The 18,209-nt window shown below is 36.5% G+C and overlaps 1 protein-coding gene across 5 annotated transcripts in view; it reads right to left on the bottom strand.

The window, feature by feature from the left end:
- INTS6 (integrator complex subunit 6) overlaps positions 1–18,209 on the bottom strand; it is a 46,505-nt gene that overhangs the window by 16,165 nt on the left and 12,131 nt on the right. For 4 of the 5 annotated variants that reach the window (XM_051622605.1, XM_051622596.1, XM_051622614.1 and 1 more), the window contains 3 exons: positions 9,488–9,577; positions 1,591–1,774; positions 368–493 (listed from right to left, as the gene is read on the bottom strand). In XM_051622605.1, the coding sequence (XP_051478565.1) occupies positions 368–493; positions 1,591–1,774; positions 9,488–9,577 (400 nt within the window). Of the gene's footprint in view, positions 1–367; positions 494–1,590; positions 1,775–9,487; positions 9,578–12,411; positions 12,498–18,209 lie in introns of those variants that run through there. The other variant, XM_051622633.1, reaches the window with a different exon arrangement.

Below are 18,209 nucleotides of genomic sequence, written 5' to 3'. Positions count from 1 at the left end.
ATAAACTCTCAGTATTTCCATATCAAGCTACTTACATTCCTAGCTGGTTGAAAACTACTGGTTAAAAGTCATGTAGCCATTTAATTATACTTGACATGAATAACTGCATTTAAGGCTACCAGAATAATATGACCAAAGATAGAGGTTTTACACAATGCCTAGTGGCTACAGCCAGTATTTTGAAAAAGTACAAGGGATTTCAGACGTAGCCAGTCCTTCCTGTAATAATCTCTTTTAAATTGCAACAGTTTTCCTTTTAAATTGCAACAGTTTTCCTTTTGTTTGGCTACTATTACATTAATTTCACTACAGTGTTTTGATAGTCATTTCTGCCATTCGATATTGCACTGCAAAAAATTTCAAGTACCATCAATTGGTGAGGGATCTGGTCCAGCTTTTTCAAAATTTATTACCACTCCACTTTGCACTTTTTGCACCAATGACTCAAGACACTGATTCAGCATTCTTGGAGAGCACACACAATATGATCGACCTAGAATGAAAGAATCAAGGTTACAGTTGTTCAGTGTTTCTGCCCTTTTAACTCAGATCATTTAAAACTGTTTACATGCCACACACATTGATTTATGTAGGGATCATAAATTTATGTATGGATCGTTGATTTAAAGCATATCCCAAATGTTCCCTTTTTCATTTAGGAGCAAGACAGTCTAGTGAAGCAGTGACAGTATTACATGCACCTCATTGGAAATGCTTGAGGTTTAGCCCTCTAATGACTTTAACTCAAATTCTGGCAACATTCACGGAAAATGGGCTCCCTCTTGTGACAGACGTCAACACTTAGCTGTCCACAAATTTCAGTCAAACCACTATTAGTATAGACTACACTACAGTGATAAAGCACTGAAATCAAGTCTTTTTGGAATGCTTTTTAAATCCTGTTTGCTTTCTATCACATCCCCTCTGATGTGTCTGAAGAATCATTATATTTTTAATACATGATGTAATAAACTTTTTTACAAACTAACTGTAAAATTAATGCCTGAGCTTGATCTGGAATATAATTTCTAAAAAAGTAGAAAATAAGTTATGATGAAGAGAGAAGTATCAAATTTGCAGAATTATTATGCAATCTGCACTGCACTCTGCATGCTGTAGAGGGGAAAAAAATAAACTAAGCCAACACATTTCTAGTGGAAGGTGTCTCTGCCCCTGCACAGGATTGGAAACAGATGATCTTTAAGATCCCTTCCAACCCTAGCCATTCTATTATTTCCTTCACTTTTGGCTTCTTTAGATCCGAGTATGAAATGTACCACAGAACAGACTCAATTCTTACAATTTCAAATTGCAATAACAAGGTGCATTAGAAAAAAGAAAGTTGGCTTTTCTAAAAAACTGTTAAGGAAAGTAGATTCACATTCTTCCAAGACAGGTTACACTAGCTTTGTCTGTAGCTTTAATGCAATCAATATCTTTATTGATTGTTTTATTATATTTGGGTTCTGAGTTTTCACAAGTAATATAAGAACTTTGAAATACTTATTCCAAGACATGTACATGATTAATAAAGCTAAATTGAATTCATTTTCAAAGTACTGACTTGTCAAAGGCAGCCAGAGCACTCACCTCCTGTGACTTCACACATAGGTGTGATTGCAGAGTCATCCACTGGTACCCCTGTCATCTGCTCTGATTCTGGTGCTGTAATACCAGGCAAACGCAGAACCAAAGCAAATAACCTCTGGTCCCATCGAAAGGGTTCCTTAGTCAACTCACTTCCAGGTAGAGGGGAATTGAGAGGTAAATGGAGCTGAAAAGGAATTCGAGTATGTAAATATTCTGCTTAAAAATAAATAAATAAATAAATCAGGTTACATAGCAATGGCTATTCACTCTGTATAAACACACTTATAACCTCTCCAGATATTTATAATTTGATTCAGGTACTGTACATTACAAGCAAGACACCCATCATGTAACCAACACTTAAGACATTTCAGGGCAACATGATGCACAAAGTTGAGAGTAACAAAGCAAGTGGGAACAACCACTTCTAAAAACTGATCTAAACTTCAGAATCAATAGAATATTTTCTTCACAACTTCAGCACTAGGAACTGTGTTCTTTTGTTCAAAGGTGGGGGTTTTTTTGCAGCGCAGGCCTGTTCTCAGCTCAGTCTTTTACTCAGTTCTTCAAGATAAAAAGCACAACTGAATGAAAAGATAACATTAAACCAAGACTCCTACAGAAGAAATATAACTTGGGTATAGGTGCTCAAAAATATCTAGTTGCCAGGATCAACTAGTTCAAATGACTCCGCTTCAACAAATGAACTAATGTGGTAGTTATGTTATAAAATCAGAAGGCAGAGATTTTAATTAACTTGGGTATATCCCACAACTAAACTCATGCCTGTGCTTCAAGTGAAATGCAGAGATTAAAATGAACACTGAAATGCAAAAGTGACTTCTCATTTTTCGGTAATAGATAAGAACAGCTACAGCTACTTATACACGAAAGAACCGCTTGCCGTGTGTCATTGTGTTGCCTCTCTCTGGGAAGAACTACACCAAAGTTTTAGTTAAAAACATTGGAAGTATCATCCATGGTCATACCACACATGGGAGCATTTATTTTTGCAGAAAAGACAATAAAGACATTCAAGTTTCATGCTTCCAGCACACTGCACTGAGGATACAGCACTGCTCAGGATATTATTTATTAACCACTAACAGCAACAGCCAGAGGGCTAAGTGAACATCTAAAATTTCCAGGGTTAGCAGTAGTTTTATAACTTGTTAACTGAAACAAGTAAAAAAAAAAAAATTAAAAGCAGTGCTTTGGCTCCTGAGGGACAGCACAAGACCATCAGAAGACTAGACTCTCTTTTTCACCTAGACACATCACAGAGATCAGTGGGGAAAAAAAGCTTATAAAAATATTCAACTACAGAAGCTCTGAACAGATAGACTACACTTATAACCAGGAATTACAAGTTCCAGAAAACTAATATACTATTGTCAGTACAAGCAAAATTGTCATTTCAACTGGAACACTGCAGCCATAAGGGGGGAGGGAGGAAACCCCCTAAGCACCCAAGTGGTGTAAACAGTTCCACTACCTGGCCAAATACAAGAGTTAAGGACAAAAACTGAAGCAAACTCAACACTTTCTCACTTTTCTCCTCTTGCAGCATTCAAAAAATCCAAATTCTGAAGCTCAACTCCATGTGAGCACAGGACACTACTAGTCTGTTCCAAAACTTGATACCAAGTCCTCAAAAGCACCCATGACATTTACTTCATTTATAGTTCACAGCAGTCAGTTAAGGAGTTTGCAACAAGCCACTGAAAAAAGGTGATCTGTTTCCTTGCTTCTAAGATAGGAACTTGAAAATACTAAACCTAATTCCCAAACTATTTCCAAGCCACAGCTATTTCTACTTACATAATTGCAAGCATCTCATATTGGCAAAATACATGTCTGTGTTTGTATCAATAAACTGATTATTTTTCAATATCAAAGCCAGGAACAAACACGAGAAGCCCACTCTCATAACGTGAGCAAAAATCAAACCACTTTTGGACTTTTCAGCACACCTGATACTTCCTCCTGAAATTCTGCTTTTGCTGATGCAAGCAAAGAGCACGTGTATGAACAGCACTAATTTCCTCAAATGTGTCACATGAAATTGGTCAAAGGGCTCTCTGATATATACCCGGTTTATTACTGATTCACATGCACATCTTTTGCCTTTTAGCACAAAGCATCAGCACCAGCCTGGTAAAGTAAACTCAGTCAAAAGAACAGACACACTCTTAGTAAGCAGTCTAGGATCTTGACTGTAAGAGGACTCAACTGCAAGGACTACACTGTCCTTACTTGGGACTATTATTAAAAAATGTCATTCACCAAATTTTTCTACTTGGATCTGACTGAACAGAAGGTTTACCAGCTCTGAAGTGTCCATTTCATCTGCAAACATACTTCTATAACAGCTTCAGGCAGCATATGCAAATTTTTGTGTGTGTATATACATATATAAGTATCCCATTGGACCCTGCACCAATACTATGCTGAGTTCAGTTTATCTCAAATCACAAAGCCTTTCTTTGGTTATATTGAGAGAACTCCAAAGGAAACAATACTCAGGAGCAGGACTATGCATCATGTACATCTACTATAAGAAATGTTTTCAAACTGTAAGATGACATGAAAAGCCATCAGCAACAAGACAAATGTCCCCACTTTCTTTCTGACAGTTTAACTCCAGTTATATTTAACATCCATGTTACTGGAGAAGTTACAGATTCAAAGCAGTCCTCATTCTCCACAGACATCAGAAACTTGGTCTTCTCAGTTCCAGTTACATTTTTTTTTTAACTGGTATTGTATTACCATAGCAACCACATACCTAGCAGAAAATAAGTTGGGCCTAGAAATGTACACTTTGCATTTCATTTCTTTCTCCATGCATACTTCAATATGAAGGCAAGCCTATCTTTTCCTCCTTGTCCTTCTTATTGGTCTTTGAGAAAAAGACAACAATTTAAAGGGAAGTTATTTACCAACAATGTTCTTCAACATGCTGCCTACATATAATCACATACACCCACTAGCTTAGTACTAAGAAACCAACTGTTTTGTCTCAGCATTAGTTTGCAGGAACACACACAAACTTTACCATTCCCAAATGCCATCATGCTACAATAAAACAGTAGCATGTGCCTTACGCCCCTTTTCCTTGACTTTAAATCCACAAAAATATTCAAGAACTCAGAGGAGTACAACCTGTTACTGAAGAGACCTTAAACAACCCTGTTATTGGTGAGCAGGTCTTTAATCTAATCTGAGTCCTTGTTTTACGCAGTGATAAGAAACAGCACAGTCTGAAATCCTCAAAAAACAGAGTGTCCTAGAGAAGAATAAAAGCTAGATCATCATTAGAGAACTCTGCAGTGGCACAGGAGTCGGTAAGAGAGTGCAATGCTCTTCTGGCAATGACTGCACATAGAAACTTATACATTACAATAGGCAGCACTGCTTAAGCTTTAGTACCCAGGTAATTGTAAGGCAGCTCCATGTTGTGAAAATTCATAAAAGGCTGTTATGTGATTAGGTATTCAATAACAATAGAGAAACAGTCAACTTCTTTGTGGTTTTGCATCTAAAAAAAATAAAATCTATCTGCAAGTAACCTTCAATGCAGGTTTTTCTGTTACCCATAAAAAGACAGTACATATCTAACATTCCAGGCAAATACAGCATTCCATCCTTGAAGGACTAAAGGACTAAGGATAAGCAACAAGATTCAAGCCCAGCTGAGAAACAAGCCCTTGACAGATTGAAAAACTCTACTTAAGAGTTAACAACAACATTATGTTTTCATATCTTTTTCCATCCAACTGTATGCAGTTATAACACAGAGAGAAAGCCACAAATTGTTCTTCCATAGGAAACAACTCAAGATCACAAAGAGACACCAGGTAACTAACACACCATGTAAACGATATGATATACTTGGCCATTCCAATACTAGTGTTAGCCATGAGCAAGTGCACACTGAGCTGAAAGTTACACAGAATTCACACATCAAGAGTTCTGAGGCTCAGTGCCTCATGCTGTGGTCCCAGCAACTGCTGCTAACAGGAATAACATGGATAAAGGACAGGAAAATACATCTAATGAGATCTGTCCCATATCTCTCACATAATTTGTTTAGAAATCAAGATTTTTAGCTGGAGGAACTATGATTAAAAATACTATGGAGCATTACCAGTTCCAAATTATTCATCAAAATAAGCAGTACCTTGCCACTTGTTACAGTTACTACAGCAAGGATGCAAGATGACCAACCCTTCGAAGGATCAATGTGACAATGCCTAAGAGTTCTGGGATGAGGAATCAAAAAAAAAATCACTGATTCTTCCTGTAAGAGTCTCTTATAACTGGAAAATCAGAAGAAAAGACAATGTACAGAAGCCAAGAAGCATTAGTCACACTTTCTGTTTGCATAATCATTCATCAGAATATATCAATTAGTCAGTAACCCAGTTTCAGTCTTGCAAACAGGAGGTTAATGCTTTCTCTGAAAACAGAGGGTACGTAAAAGGAAGCCAAGGGAAGACAGCCCAACAGCTGCAGAGCTGAAGCAGTATGACATTTTATTGCATAAAGAGAAATAAGATAAATCCCCTCAGGCAATTAAGCACTTGTTAAAGGAAATATTCAGAAATGGTTAAGGCAAAACTTGAGGGATTAGGCCACCCCAAGAGGAATCCATAGCATGAGACCAATGATTAATGATAGTATTCCATTACTACGAGCCCATCCTTTCTTCAAGTGATGACTGGGACAAGTGAACCGAGGGAAGAATGTGGTTGACATGCTGTGCTGAGTGTAGAACTGATGCTGGCACTCCTTGGTACACTGGCAGTGGTGCATTATAAGTCAGTGCCAGAAAGGATAGGACTGAAAATCCTATTAACTTGTGCTGCTGGAGATGATAATTGCATAGACTGCATCATTTCTGTCTTCAGTTGAAGGAATCACATCCATCAGAGAAAAGGTAGTGATGAACGGGCAGGGCTCTTTATCTGCAAACCCATATTAAATTCCTCAAAGGAACAGGACATCTAAAGAATTCTGCAAGAGCTCTAAAACAAGGTTTAAACTTGACTGCTCCACACTCAGGCAAATGACAGTGTTCTCACAGTGAGAAAGCTGATTTCATTGGTAAGAATGCAAATGTTCATCTGAATGACAAAGGTTTGAGAAAACTTGCCTCTAGGTTCTGTGCTGGCTTCACAGGCTTTCCAAAAACAACGTCCTGTCAGTTCCCTTGCAAGTTTTAAAGGAACTAAAAATATACTGCCTTAGTCTGTGGTAAGACCTTTACACAGGAAGTAAAAAAAATCCACTGTTGTCATAGCCAGTGGGATATGATCACTTCCAACACCTACTCTGAAAAGCCTCTCTGAAGTCAAACCCAAAGAACAGAAAAGACATTTGAAAGTGACCAAAAAGCTTTGTTATTGAACACAAAAGCAACAATAGACTTCTGTATCTCCAGGGTGCTGTTACTGTATTAATTCTGCTTCATTTCTGTATGTCCAGCTTGAGACATAACTGTAAAGGACACTCAAGCTAGACTAAGAGAAATTCTGATCAATAGGACACATGTTGACAAAAGTAAAAGATTGTCCCTGAAAGAGAGAAGCAGCCTTGGATGTTTTGTTCCCCTGCTCTTTGATGGTGTTAAGGATGTTCCTACTCATACAGCTACAGTAAAAGAAAGAAGAATTAAAAAATCACATATAGCCTGTAAATACATACGGAAGAGCACTCAAAGAAGCTTTATTTTGTCTTGCATGAATGAAGAGCAGTGGTCACTTTCAGCACCTCCATAAGGCAACGCCTTTAAAATCTGCTCATTTACCAAAAAATCATTAGCTCACTGTCATTAGTAGAGCAGACTGTGCATCTCTAGAAAGTAGTTTAACAATTGTCAAATCGCTTATGTGTCAAATTTGACCCAAAGTCACAATCATGTCACTAAAACTCTGAGCATAGCACACACTTATCAGTCAGCACTGCTCATGAGACAAGCCTAAATTTAGCATATTAAAGCAGCCCCCAGAAAACCAAACCATTTTCTCAATACATTACAACAAGTTAAAGATGTGGATGTGTGACCAAATAGTTGCCTGACTATAAGAAGAGGTCTTCTTGTGAAGACTAAGGTGAAAAAGTTGTACTCATGTTTGAAGGAAAAGGAACATAAAAAACTTGCTAGCTATAAAAAAAATCCTGAGTCTTTCTGTAAGAAAAAGAGTTCATGACAGCCAACAGAGCTTTCTTATCCAAATCATTTTGGAAAAATGAACAACATAAAAGGAAATGTAATGTAGAATCACAGAGCTGAGTACATGAAAAGGGACACATGAAACTAATACACTCCAGAACCTTCTGATCTCTCAGGACCTTCTCCAACTCAGTTTTGAGCATCTCCAATAATGAAGATCTCACAACTACTGGGCAACCTCTTCCCAGCATTCATTTGCCCACAGAATTATTTTTTTCCTTTATATTCAATCAGAATTTCCCAAGGTACAATTTGCAGCTATTGCCTCATCTCAGCCCTGTGCACCTACAAGAACAGTCAGACTCCCTCCCTCATTAAGCTGTTGCAGATGTTGGCAAGAAACCCCCCACAGGTTTCTCTTCTAAAGGCTGAACAAACTCAATCCTCAGCCTCTACCCAGATGTCATTTGCTTCACCCTCTGAGCAGCTTGGTGTCCCGCACTCCACGATGTCAATATCAGGTTTTACAAGTAAGTCATCTGACAGCAGAAAAGTTGCTTCTCCTCAAGAAAGGACTTAACACAGCTAAGTAATTTACCGTATTAGCTCTTAAAAAAAGTATTCTGCTGCTAGCAGCACTAAATGTAGGAGGCTTTAAAAGTGTAACACTACCCTCTGCTTAATTAACACTTGCTCACTGACGATCACTGTAAATATGAGGCTGCTGTTCTACTCAGTATTTTGGACCACACTGAATAAATCACTGGACTAAGCAAAAAATAGCTTAATAGGTAAAAAAACAATGAAAGTGAAGTTATATACAGACATACTACTTGGTATCATGGATCAAGGCACTCCCTTTCAGTTACTGGCTATAACTATTTGTTATTAGTCCACACAGAATTATGAGGTCATTCAACTTTCTTTCTCTAAGTCAGATACAAAAACACTCAAATACCACTTCTCATACAAACAACTTCTGTAATTGCTGTATCCTCCCCTTTAGGACAAACGTCTGGATATTAACCTTTTCCCTGAAAAGGAAATGAGCTAAGGAATTTTTTTGTTGTTGGTTTGATTTGTTGTTTTTTTTTTTTACTACTGCATGGAATGGACACTGTGCTGGTCAGACCAACCCTATCCCTAGTGACCTCCTACATCTTTTTAGGGAAAGAATTCAAAACAGCCAGTAAGTTTAAATAGTTCAGTGCCTCAGCATTTACTACAGCTCTGAATTTGCCAGACGTCTGAGCAGGTACTCGAGTATATTAAGATAAAGTGTTTTAAACTGCATTACAGATTTAATTTGAAATGCATTTCTTCAGCTCTTATCTTGGATTATAAGGACACTACTGATTTGATTAAAATCATTTCAGGAGTCTGGTGTGAAAGAAGGGCATATTTCACATACTCTCTACTGGCCACATCCTTTAGGAAATCACTATGTTAATTTGGGTCTATACATAAAGAACTTATATCTAGCCCAGTTAAACACAAACACTTCACAGAAATCAGTGTATCCTGCTAGCATATTTTAAAAGCCGTAAAGTCCCTTAATAGAAATAACAAACTAAGTTTACTAAACAGACCAACAGTTACACCATATATTTCCATCACCTCTGATAAGAAAAAAAAGTTATTCAGATTTTTTTTTACTGTAAACAGCATTCTATACCAACTTTCAGCACACATAATTGTAAACAAAAGGTCAGATCTTACCTCTTCCTGTATCCCACTGGTAGTAGTTAATTTACTTCCATCAGTAACTGTAATAATTATTGCTGGCTCCAAAAAAAAGGGGTTTCGTCCCTAAGAGAAAAAAAAAAGCCATCTCATTTAAAATGCTGTAAGAAATTTGTAAGCTTCTATTCGGTCATTAAACAGCACTGATACTCCCTGACAAAACAAGGAGGCCTGAGGTATTTATTCTCATGCACTATAAAGTACAGTGCTAGAGGGTTTTGAGTCTTTTTGCAGTAAGGCCATATAAAGCTACACACTTCATACATCTGCAGCAAATAAATGCATTAAAAAACATGGCAAAAATGGTTAATGTAAGACTTCAAGAACAATGTGCCCTGCAGTATTCTGAAAAGTTAGCAGCTGTTTAAAGGAGCAACTCTCTTCAAACCAGAGATACTTCTAAATCCCCCTATTCCAGGTTTGATTTCATGCATGATTTAATTACTGTATGACCATCTAAAGCATTTGCATAATACCTTGTGATCATGATCCCTGGGTTAAGAACTACTACTACTCTATGTACTAAGAAAAGCTCTGACATGAAGAGTACTAGTTTTGTTTCAATTGAGGTGCTACACACAAGACTTACTTCAGAAACAAACATTTGAAAAATAGATACACTTTCTCTATGAATCACTTCAGATAGAAACACATAGAAGGTAAGACATTCTGTGATCCCACCAAAACATTCAACTAGCTTAGCTGTAACAAAAAAAAACAGTTTGGTTTGCTTCTGGCGCTTCCTTTTCCTACTCCCAGTATGGTAGGAACCTTCTTGCCCCTCCTGAAAAAGAGGATCCCAAAATAATCCATGCCCATGTTAACTCCAAGCACAGGTAGAACATTCCACTTTAACTAGGTTTAAAGACAGACTGGATAAAAGCTGCCACAAGTTATTATTTAGTGGGTTCCACTCTCCTCCTACTGCCAAGCTTAAGGCCTTGTTTTTCTTCTTCAGAAAACAATAAAGAAAACTATAACTAGACCCAAGGCCTAATTCTGCTTAAAAAGAGAAACTATCTCATGCATACTTATAATTCACTCTAAAAACATGGAGAGAGAACTAAGAAGTTTTAGAAAGAGACCTTTTTAAATCCATTTTTTAGAATCCATTTAATATAAAGAATCAGCTACAGATTGTGTGCTTAGAACAGAAATATCACCTCACAATTTGAAATATATTTTGTGAGGAGTGTCCAGTTTGAAGTGGCAACACCGTTTTACAGTGATCAATGTACTACATGCCAACAGAAAAATTAAGCAATTATTTGCTCAATATTTTCTCAAACCTTAGTGAAAATATTTTTTTTTTAAATAGTACACAACTACTACAAACAAAAAATACACAAAAATAAAATTAAACAGTGAAGATCGATCTCTCCCACAAAAGCTAAATTAGTTCATAATCCAATTTAAACAGTTACTCAAAATAATTTAAGGACTCGCAAAATACACTCAATTTTAATTAAAATAATTTCCTAAGAATATTTATCCTTATTTAATTCTGAAGAACAGTTATGGCATGTTATTCTGCCAACTAGTAGTTCACCACAACTGCAAAACATCAGCTGAAAGCTAATTATGTTGCACTGACATAATATTGAAAGCAGTGTTCCTAACTAGAGGAAAAGGATTTGTTCTCATGAATACTGAACATAAAAACACTTTATCTTATGGCTAATAAGTTGTTGTAAAAATAAATATACAATTTATAAAAATAACAAGATTTTACATTTAGAATGTCATAAGCAATGCTCTTTAGGTCAATATTCTGGTCCAATTTGAAATATAAGTATTAAAAATCTAGTCTCTGACAACCCCTATTATCTAGATATCCTCATTACCTTAAAACACTTTTGTGTACCTCAACTGTAATCTTTTTCAACTTCACACATCTAAAATTTAAGCCTTAATTTTAAATACTTTGGGCTCAGAATAAGTATGAAATTATAAGGACAAAACCAAGAGATCTTAAGCCTGAGTCCTCCCAGGAAAAATGTCTGAAAGACAAATTACTTCATCCGGAGTCTACCTTTTAAAATTTCGCAAGCGTTGTACAATGGATGATCACCAACATACTGAGTCAAGAATCAGCTCACAGCAACTTATTTACAAAAGCAAGAAGCTCCTTTTCCTGGCATGAGTTGTTGCAGAATACTTCACACCTGTTTAATAAGGGAATGCTTCCCCTTGAAATGTTTTCTTCATCAACTCATCAATACAACTATAAATGTTATCTTTCTAGAAAGAAGTCATGAAATCAAGTCACAGAGTGTACAATTCAACACTAAATTAAAGACAAGTGAACAGAGCTGAGTTCACTGAACTACACTTGAATTCACAGCTCCATGCAATCTAGAAATGAGTATCTACAGTCCACCTAAAGCAGCAGAAACATAATTAGAATAGCAAGGTAGAACTTCAGACAAAATGTCTATTATTGAGGTTTACTATTTTTTACTAAAAATTACCATGTCATTACTTCTTAAAGAACCCTCCTGACTCTTTTGACCCAGCTTCTCGCTTTGACTATATGAAGGCATACAAAACAAGTGTTAAGTCCAGTATACCTAAAAAAACCCTAGTTTATATAAACTCTAAAAACTCAGATTTTCTAATAAATATGGCTGAATTAAAAACCAGATTTACACTTATTTATTTATTAATAAATTACAGGAGTTTTGTGAATTACCATTAATCTAATAAAATTATTTTTCATTGCACTTCCTTTAAAAATATACTATTAGAAAAAAAGACCACAAATTTACTCATCTTAGAAATATAATATTCTTCAAAGTACATAGCAACACCACTGACTGTGAATGCATATGGAATTAATTCAGCACAGCTCAATTATTTTAGTTACGCAGTGAAACAGTGAGTGACAGAGCATACATTACCATCTTACAGGTATGCTGAAATGCACTGGAAATCAGCTCAACACACCAAGGTGTAAGTAATAAGCCTGTTTACAACTTACTCGGACAACTAGCTAACCACCAGGAGGTTTTGTTCATTTCAAAATAAAAATAATCCAGCAGCTAATTTTAGTATCATCTTACATTCCCACACAGGAAAGTCAAAGATAGAAAGTGTGAAACGCTGAGTTCTTAAAGTAAGTAGGGGAAAGATCAACTTGGCCTCAGTACCAATACCTAGGGAAACATGAGGGCATTGCTCATTATTTAAGCCAGCATTACACAGGCCTGTTCTAACCAGCATACAAAAGCAAAGCTACTTCTGTGCTTGTGTTATCTGTTTTCAGACAGATTAAAACCACCGATAGGGGATAAACACTTTAGGGTCTAGAAACAAAGCTCCTATATTTAAACTGTGGCAATTTGAGTCTCAATTTAATGCTCAGGCTGCAGCAAACTGATGAGTATTTTCAAATTTTATTTTAAACTAATTTTTAATAGATTTGCTTATAAACAAGTATTTTGGAAAAACTAAATACTAACTTATTTTCCTAGCTGCAGTGACAACTAGCTCCCATGGGGACTTCAGCTAATTGCACCACATAGACAGATTGTCTCATTTGGCATCCTTTTCAGTCCAAAGAGCTTCTAGAGCAATCTGACTGCAAATTCTTTTCAATAACACGTTTTCCCCTCTGAAGGTTCCTAGCAGTGGTGAAAAAAAGTACCAAGGAAGAAGCACCTAAGGTTTTAATGGCTGATCATCCTGTTCAACCACCAAGTACTGTAATGTGATACAAGATCTTTTGTGAAGATCTTTTGTGAAGATCTTGTTGGTTTTCTTTTCTTTCACATAAAATCTGCATTTTCAAGAGCAGATATGCATCAAGGAGACAGAAAAACCCACACACCTCTTTTTGGAATAAAGCTATTTAAAAATTAGCATCATTACCAGGTAATCTTGCAAGCTTGCTAGGCTAAAATTAAATAAAAGAGAGATTCAAAGCCTTAAAACTAAATTCTGTTACACAACACACTCTTTTGAATAATTTGACAGCTTCACAACTATTCCAAATCACAAAACAACTCAATCATACTGGTTGTTATTTCTTCAGTCTCCAACTGAAGTAGTTCTGCGTTCAGATAACACAAAACAAATACAGAGCTGTGAGCACCACTGAGCTCCCCACCACTCAAGCAGGGTCACAGCAAGAGGCACAGCCAGCCCAACCCAGCTTGAGTGATATTTTGAGAGGCAGCCTCAGATCAAGCCAGAGTGTATCAAATTATCAAGACATACTATTGTCTAAGACTCTCAAAACTAAGAATTCACTTTCATAGGCAAGTAAGCTTAGCAACCAGCTTCAGCAAACATGGCTTGTTTGGTTTGTTTTTTTCTTCTTCAAAGCATACATGTAAAGCAATTCAAGAGCTATTGTGGCCTTTAGATGTGCAAGTATACAGTATTATACATGAAGACAAAACTGATGTAAGACTATTGATGTCTCAATGTGCACATGTAAACATTCATTTCAGAGTCAGAAGTGTTGAAAAACTTAAGAAACAGCTGAGGTAAAAACACGACCAAAAAAAACTTTAAGTCAGAGAGTAAAAATTACATGTTCAACAAGCAACTACTATAAAAAGAAGTTAGGTATTTAGTAGTACAAAAGCTACATGCCCAAGAAAGGCTAGAAGCTGAAAATAAATGTAAACTGAAATAAAGTGCATATTTTTAACAGAACACATTAGTATTCACTGGAAAATACTCATTTTCAGATCATGATCGAATGTCTAAAAAGCATGCTTTCATTTCAGTAAATCACAAAATTCAACAGAAGTTGCATTGCACACTTATCTTACATTATATTAGCTCAACAGAGCCTTCTTATTTTCATAAGTATCAGCCCTAACTTCCAGTAAATGTAGCCATCTGACCAGGAAATACAGAAGTGCACTATCCATTTTTTTTCAATTCAATCAGGTTTTTTTAGAATTTAAAAGGTCAAGATTCTCATAAATGCTGATGAGAATCTGTGAGCAGCCATTGTTCAAAAACAATCGTTTAAAATTAAATCTAAAAGTCAGAATGACAGCAAAATTATTAGCTTTAAAGCTATTTTTCTTAAACTAGTAACAGCTTAAAAAACTGATCTTGAATTTCAAAAAACTAAACCAGATGGTCCAAACCCATCATATTTTTCACTTACTTTTTGTATCTTAGGAAGTTCAGTTACACTTTAACAAAATCATGAAATGTCTAAAACATTATTTTAACATTTATTAGACTTTCCCCTTAATTGCTCAAGGCAAGAACACTATCAGTCAAGTACACGAGGTATTTAACAGCTGCTCTATGCTCTGACAGTCAGCTGCATAAGAACTGTAGCATCTTGTTCAACTTCTTATTTGTCCCACTTGCATTTTCTATTATCCCTGCAGAACCCATAAATATAGTTGTAAAGAATCAATTGTATTTTATGCAGTCACAAACACAGTTGAATACACTGGCTACAGTGTCTATGTTAGTGAATTCATAATTAGCAACATAACTCTTCACAGAAATTACTTTACCCGTAGGATTTTTTCAAATGTACGTAGACAAGCACCATTGCCATGCATATACATGTACACACTCTGGTACTCAGGAAAGAATTCTGTTTCAGCATATTGGTAAATTCTTTCTTAATACTTGATAAATAGTAAAATTTTACTTTAAATGGAAACTTTCTTAAATTAAGCTATGCTGCTTATCACCTAATATTTAGCACAAATTCTCCATGAAACTGTGATCTACCAGTGCTGGGCTGATAAACAGCAAGAAGCACAGTCGAGTTCTACCACAACACTAGCTTTGATAAATCTGACCTCACAAGATATGCCACATGATTATGTGTCCAGATTGAAAGCACAGCACCTCTGAACCGCATCATGGTGTTGTCTAAGTGACTGAACCTGTGTGATAAAACTAGCTTTGAAATCCTAGTTAAGTTTCTTTGTCATGGCTACTTTAGAATAGAAACCAAACCCGTAAGCGTCAGAGAGACTTCCGTGATTTCAGGCTGAATGAGGAAGAGCTGAAGAACATCCTGGAATTCTGTATGGGATTAAGTTCTCTTGACAAGCTAGGCTTCAGGCACAAAGCAAGTTGCTAACTCATCTCTGTTTTGCTTTAGGAAGAGGTAACTCTTGCTGTTTTGTCCATAAGATTTTTATATATTCCCTTGATGCTGCTGACAATTTGCTAATGCAGTTTTGCAGTGGCAGTAATTTTGTCCTTTTAGTAGATGATCAGGTATTTGTACAGCAGATGCATTTGAGGATCCCTTGCAGAAGCCACAGAAGAAAGCTCAATGAAAGCTACACCAACCAGTTCAGGTTTTACACAGGATTTAAGTGTTTCAAAATTTGTTATGAAGTTTTCAAGTCATAATAGAAGCTTTATATTAAAACAGAACTCATTCTTGATGCCTGGATTAATGGCAAAGAGAGATGCCAGCTCAGTCACAGATTGGAATCTTATGAAACAACCTAACAAAACACTACTCCAGGAATTACACTACCACCAAGTAAAAATGCCATGTTTTCCTGAAAGGACTGCAGAACAGTGGGAGGATTCTTACCATTAGCTCTAGTCCACAAACATCTGCAGTGCAGACTTACATACTCTTGTCATAATATTGCAACCTTTTAGCTCTCCCTGCAGTATTCAAGATGGCAGGACTTATGCTCTACCTCCCCTTCATGCAAGGCAGCTGGGAATACCATCTCACCCTAAAAGACAGGTTTTAGGAAGAGCACACGCAAATTAAGACCCTGTTAAAGGTAATTTGAGAGCCCTTACTACATCCCTTACCCCTTACTACATCCAAAAGAAGAGAGCTCCACATCTTGAAGAGAAAGTAACTGCTATCAGAAATGCAGATGATAGCAGGTTTTAGGAACTTAAAGTATAGTTGTCCCTAGTCCCAGGAACCATAAAATCCAGTTCTTCTGTAAATGAAGAAATATACATACACGGGATGGGTAAAAGTACCAAATCTCTGAGTGACAGATGAGGGAAAGACACAAATTTGACAATGTTGGGATCTTGACTGAGCCCATGACAATAACTGTGCACTATGAAAACACCAACTCTCAACACCACCACTGGCTCTCACAATTTAGGACTCTTTTTTTTGTAGTCATTTTACCCCCCTGTGAGGACTTTTCTAAACTTAGTTTGGCCAAAATAGCATAACAGAGAGCACCGCACCTCCATAAACTTATATTTTTACATTGTAATTGGAAAAGTAGCCAGCAGAGGGGGCACAAGTTAACAAAATGTATCCTTGTATGAGGTGATTGAGTAACAAGGAGATAAACCTGAGACACACTGAATACTATCTCAAAACACATACGAACAGGTAAATACTACTTTTCTAGAACTGTATACCAAACATCTCTTAAATTATTGTATAAGTACAAATTAGAAGCAATCAGCTACTGAACCTTAATCTCATGATCTAACTCTTTTTAATCCACTTCATGGTTTCTGATATCAGTGACAGCAATACTGTAATTCCACTTCTTCCTTTTTTTGCTGCTAATCGCTCACCTTTTGGAAGGCTCAGCCACAAACATTCAACTGTATTCCCCACACACTCTTTTCTTTTGAAGATAAAAGATTGAATATTATCTCACATGATCTTATATTTTGGAGAAGACCTTAAAATACAGATTATTAAGAAAGTTCACTAGAACTTTCAGTCTGAACTCATGTTTCCATTAACTCTCTGACTTTTTCCCCCAAGGAAATGGAAAATGCTGTTCCAGCAGTCATGATCACTCTGCACTCCTTCACACTCTAAAGTTCAGGTATTGATGGCAATGATTTTGCAGTAAGGATGGCTACCACAAAAGACCTTTCCTCCACGAGGTGAGGAGAGTTCAGAAGCTAACTAAATTCAGCTATGTACAGCTGTGCTTCCCTATAGGTCACATCAAAGTTGTTATAGGCAAAGTAATTTTTCATGTCCTAGACAATTCTTGAGTTAACTACATTACAAGAGTTACTCCGATGCCCAAGACATGGACGAATCACAGTTTCTTTCTTGTAATGTCTATGGAGGATTACAAGGTAGATACCTGGTTTTTGCTTCATCCCTTACTGGTACTACAGATTAGCAGTGGATAAAATGACATTTGCACACACAGTTAGGACACTGATTTGGTGGCAAGACTGAAGCTTTCTCTACGGTGACTAGAAAAAAATTAGTTGTAGGTTTACACACCAAAAAAGACCTCCATACAACAGGTGTTGTTTTTTTTTTTTTTAAATCTTTGAAAACACAAAGGGTTTTCAAAGCAGAACACAAGTGCAAGAGTCTTCCTGAAGCTGAGCCAGAAATTGAACTCCTCAACACAACACTTACAGAACATAGGAATGAAGGGGGCATTCTTGAAACAGCTGCTATCTCCATAACATAGACTATGTAAGTTCCACTTACATAGGAAGGAAATTTAAGACGGCTAGGAAAATAAATGGGATGAAAAAGTCACTTGCTCCTTAGCATTTAATTTTTAAAAAAATCTCTTAAACAAATATTTATGGCTTCAATTAACCACTGAAGGTCCAAACACATGCCATGTTATACTTTTCCTGCCCAGTCTGGAAGTTCTGCAACAAAAATCAAAGATCCAGTCAAATTTTCTTACTATTATTAAAAATACTAGAGACAAAATAGCTACCTGTATTGCCTAAGAGACACCAAACCCTTTGTCCAAAAAAAAAAAAAAAG

Source organism: Apus apus, chromosome 1, assembly GCF_020740795.1.
Source record: "Apus apus isolate bApuApu2 chromosome 1, bApuApu2.pri.cur, whole genome shotgun sequence".
In the NCBI taxonomy this organism is placed as follows: domain Eukaryota; kingdom Metazoa; phylum Chordata; class Aves; order Apodiformes; family Apodidae; genus Apus; species Apus apus.
Note: the sequence above shows the minus strand (reverse complement) of the source record. Positions and strands in the feature narration are given on the sequence as shown.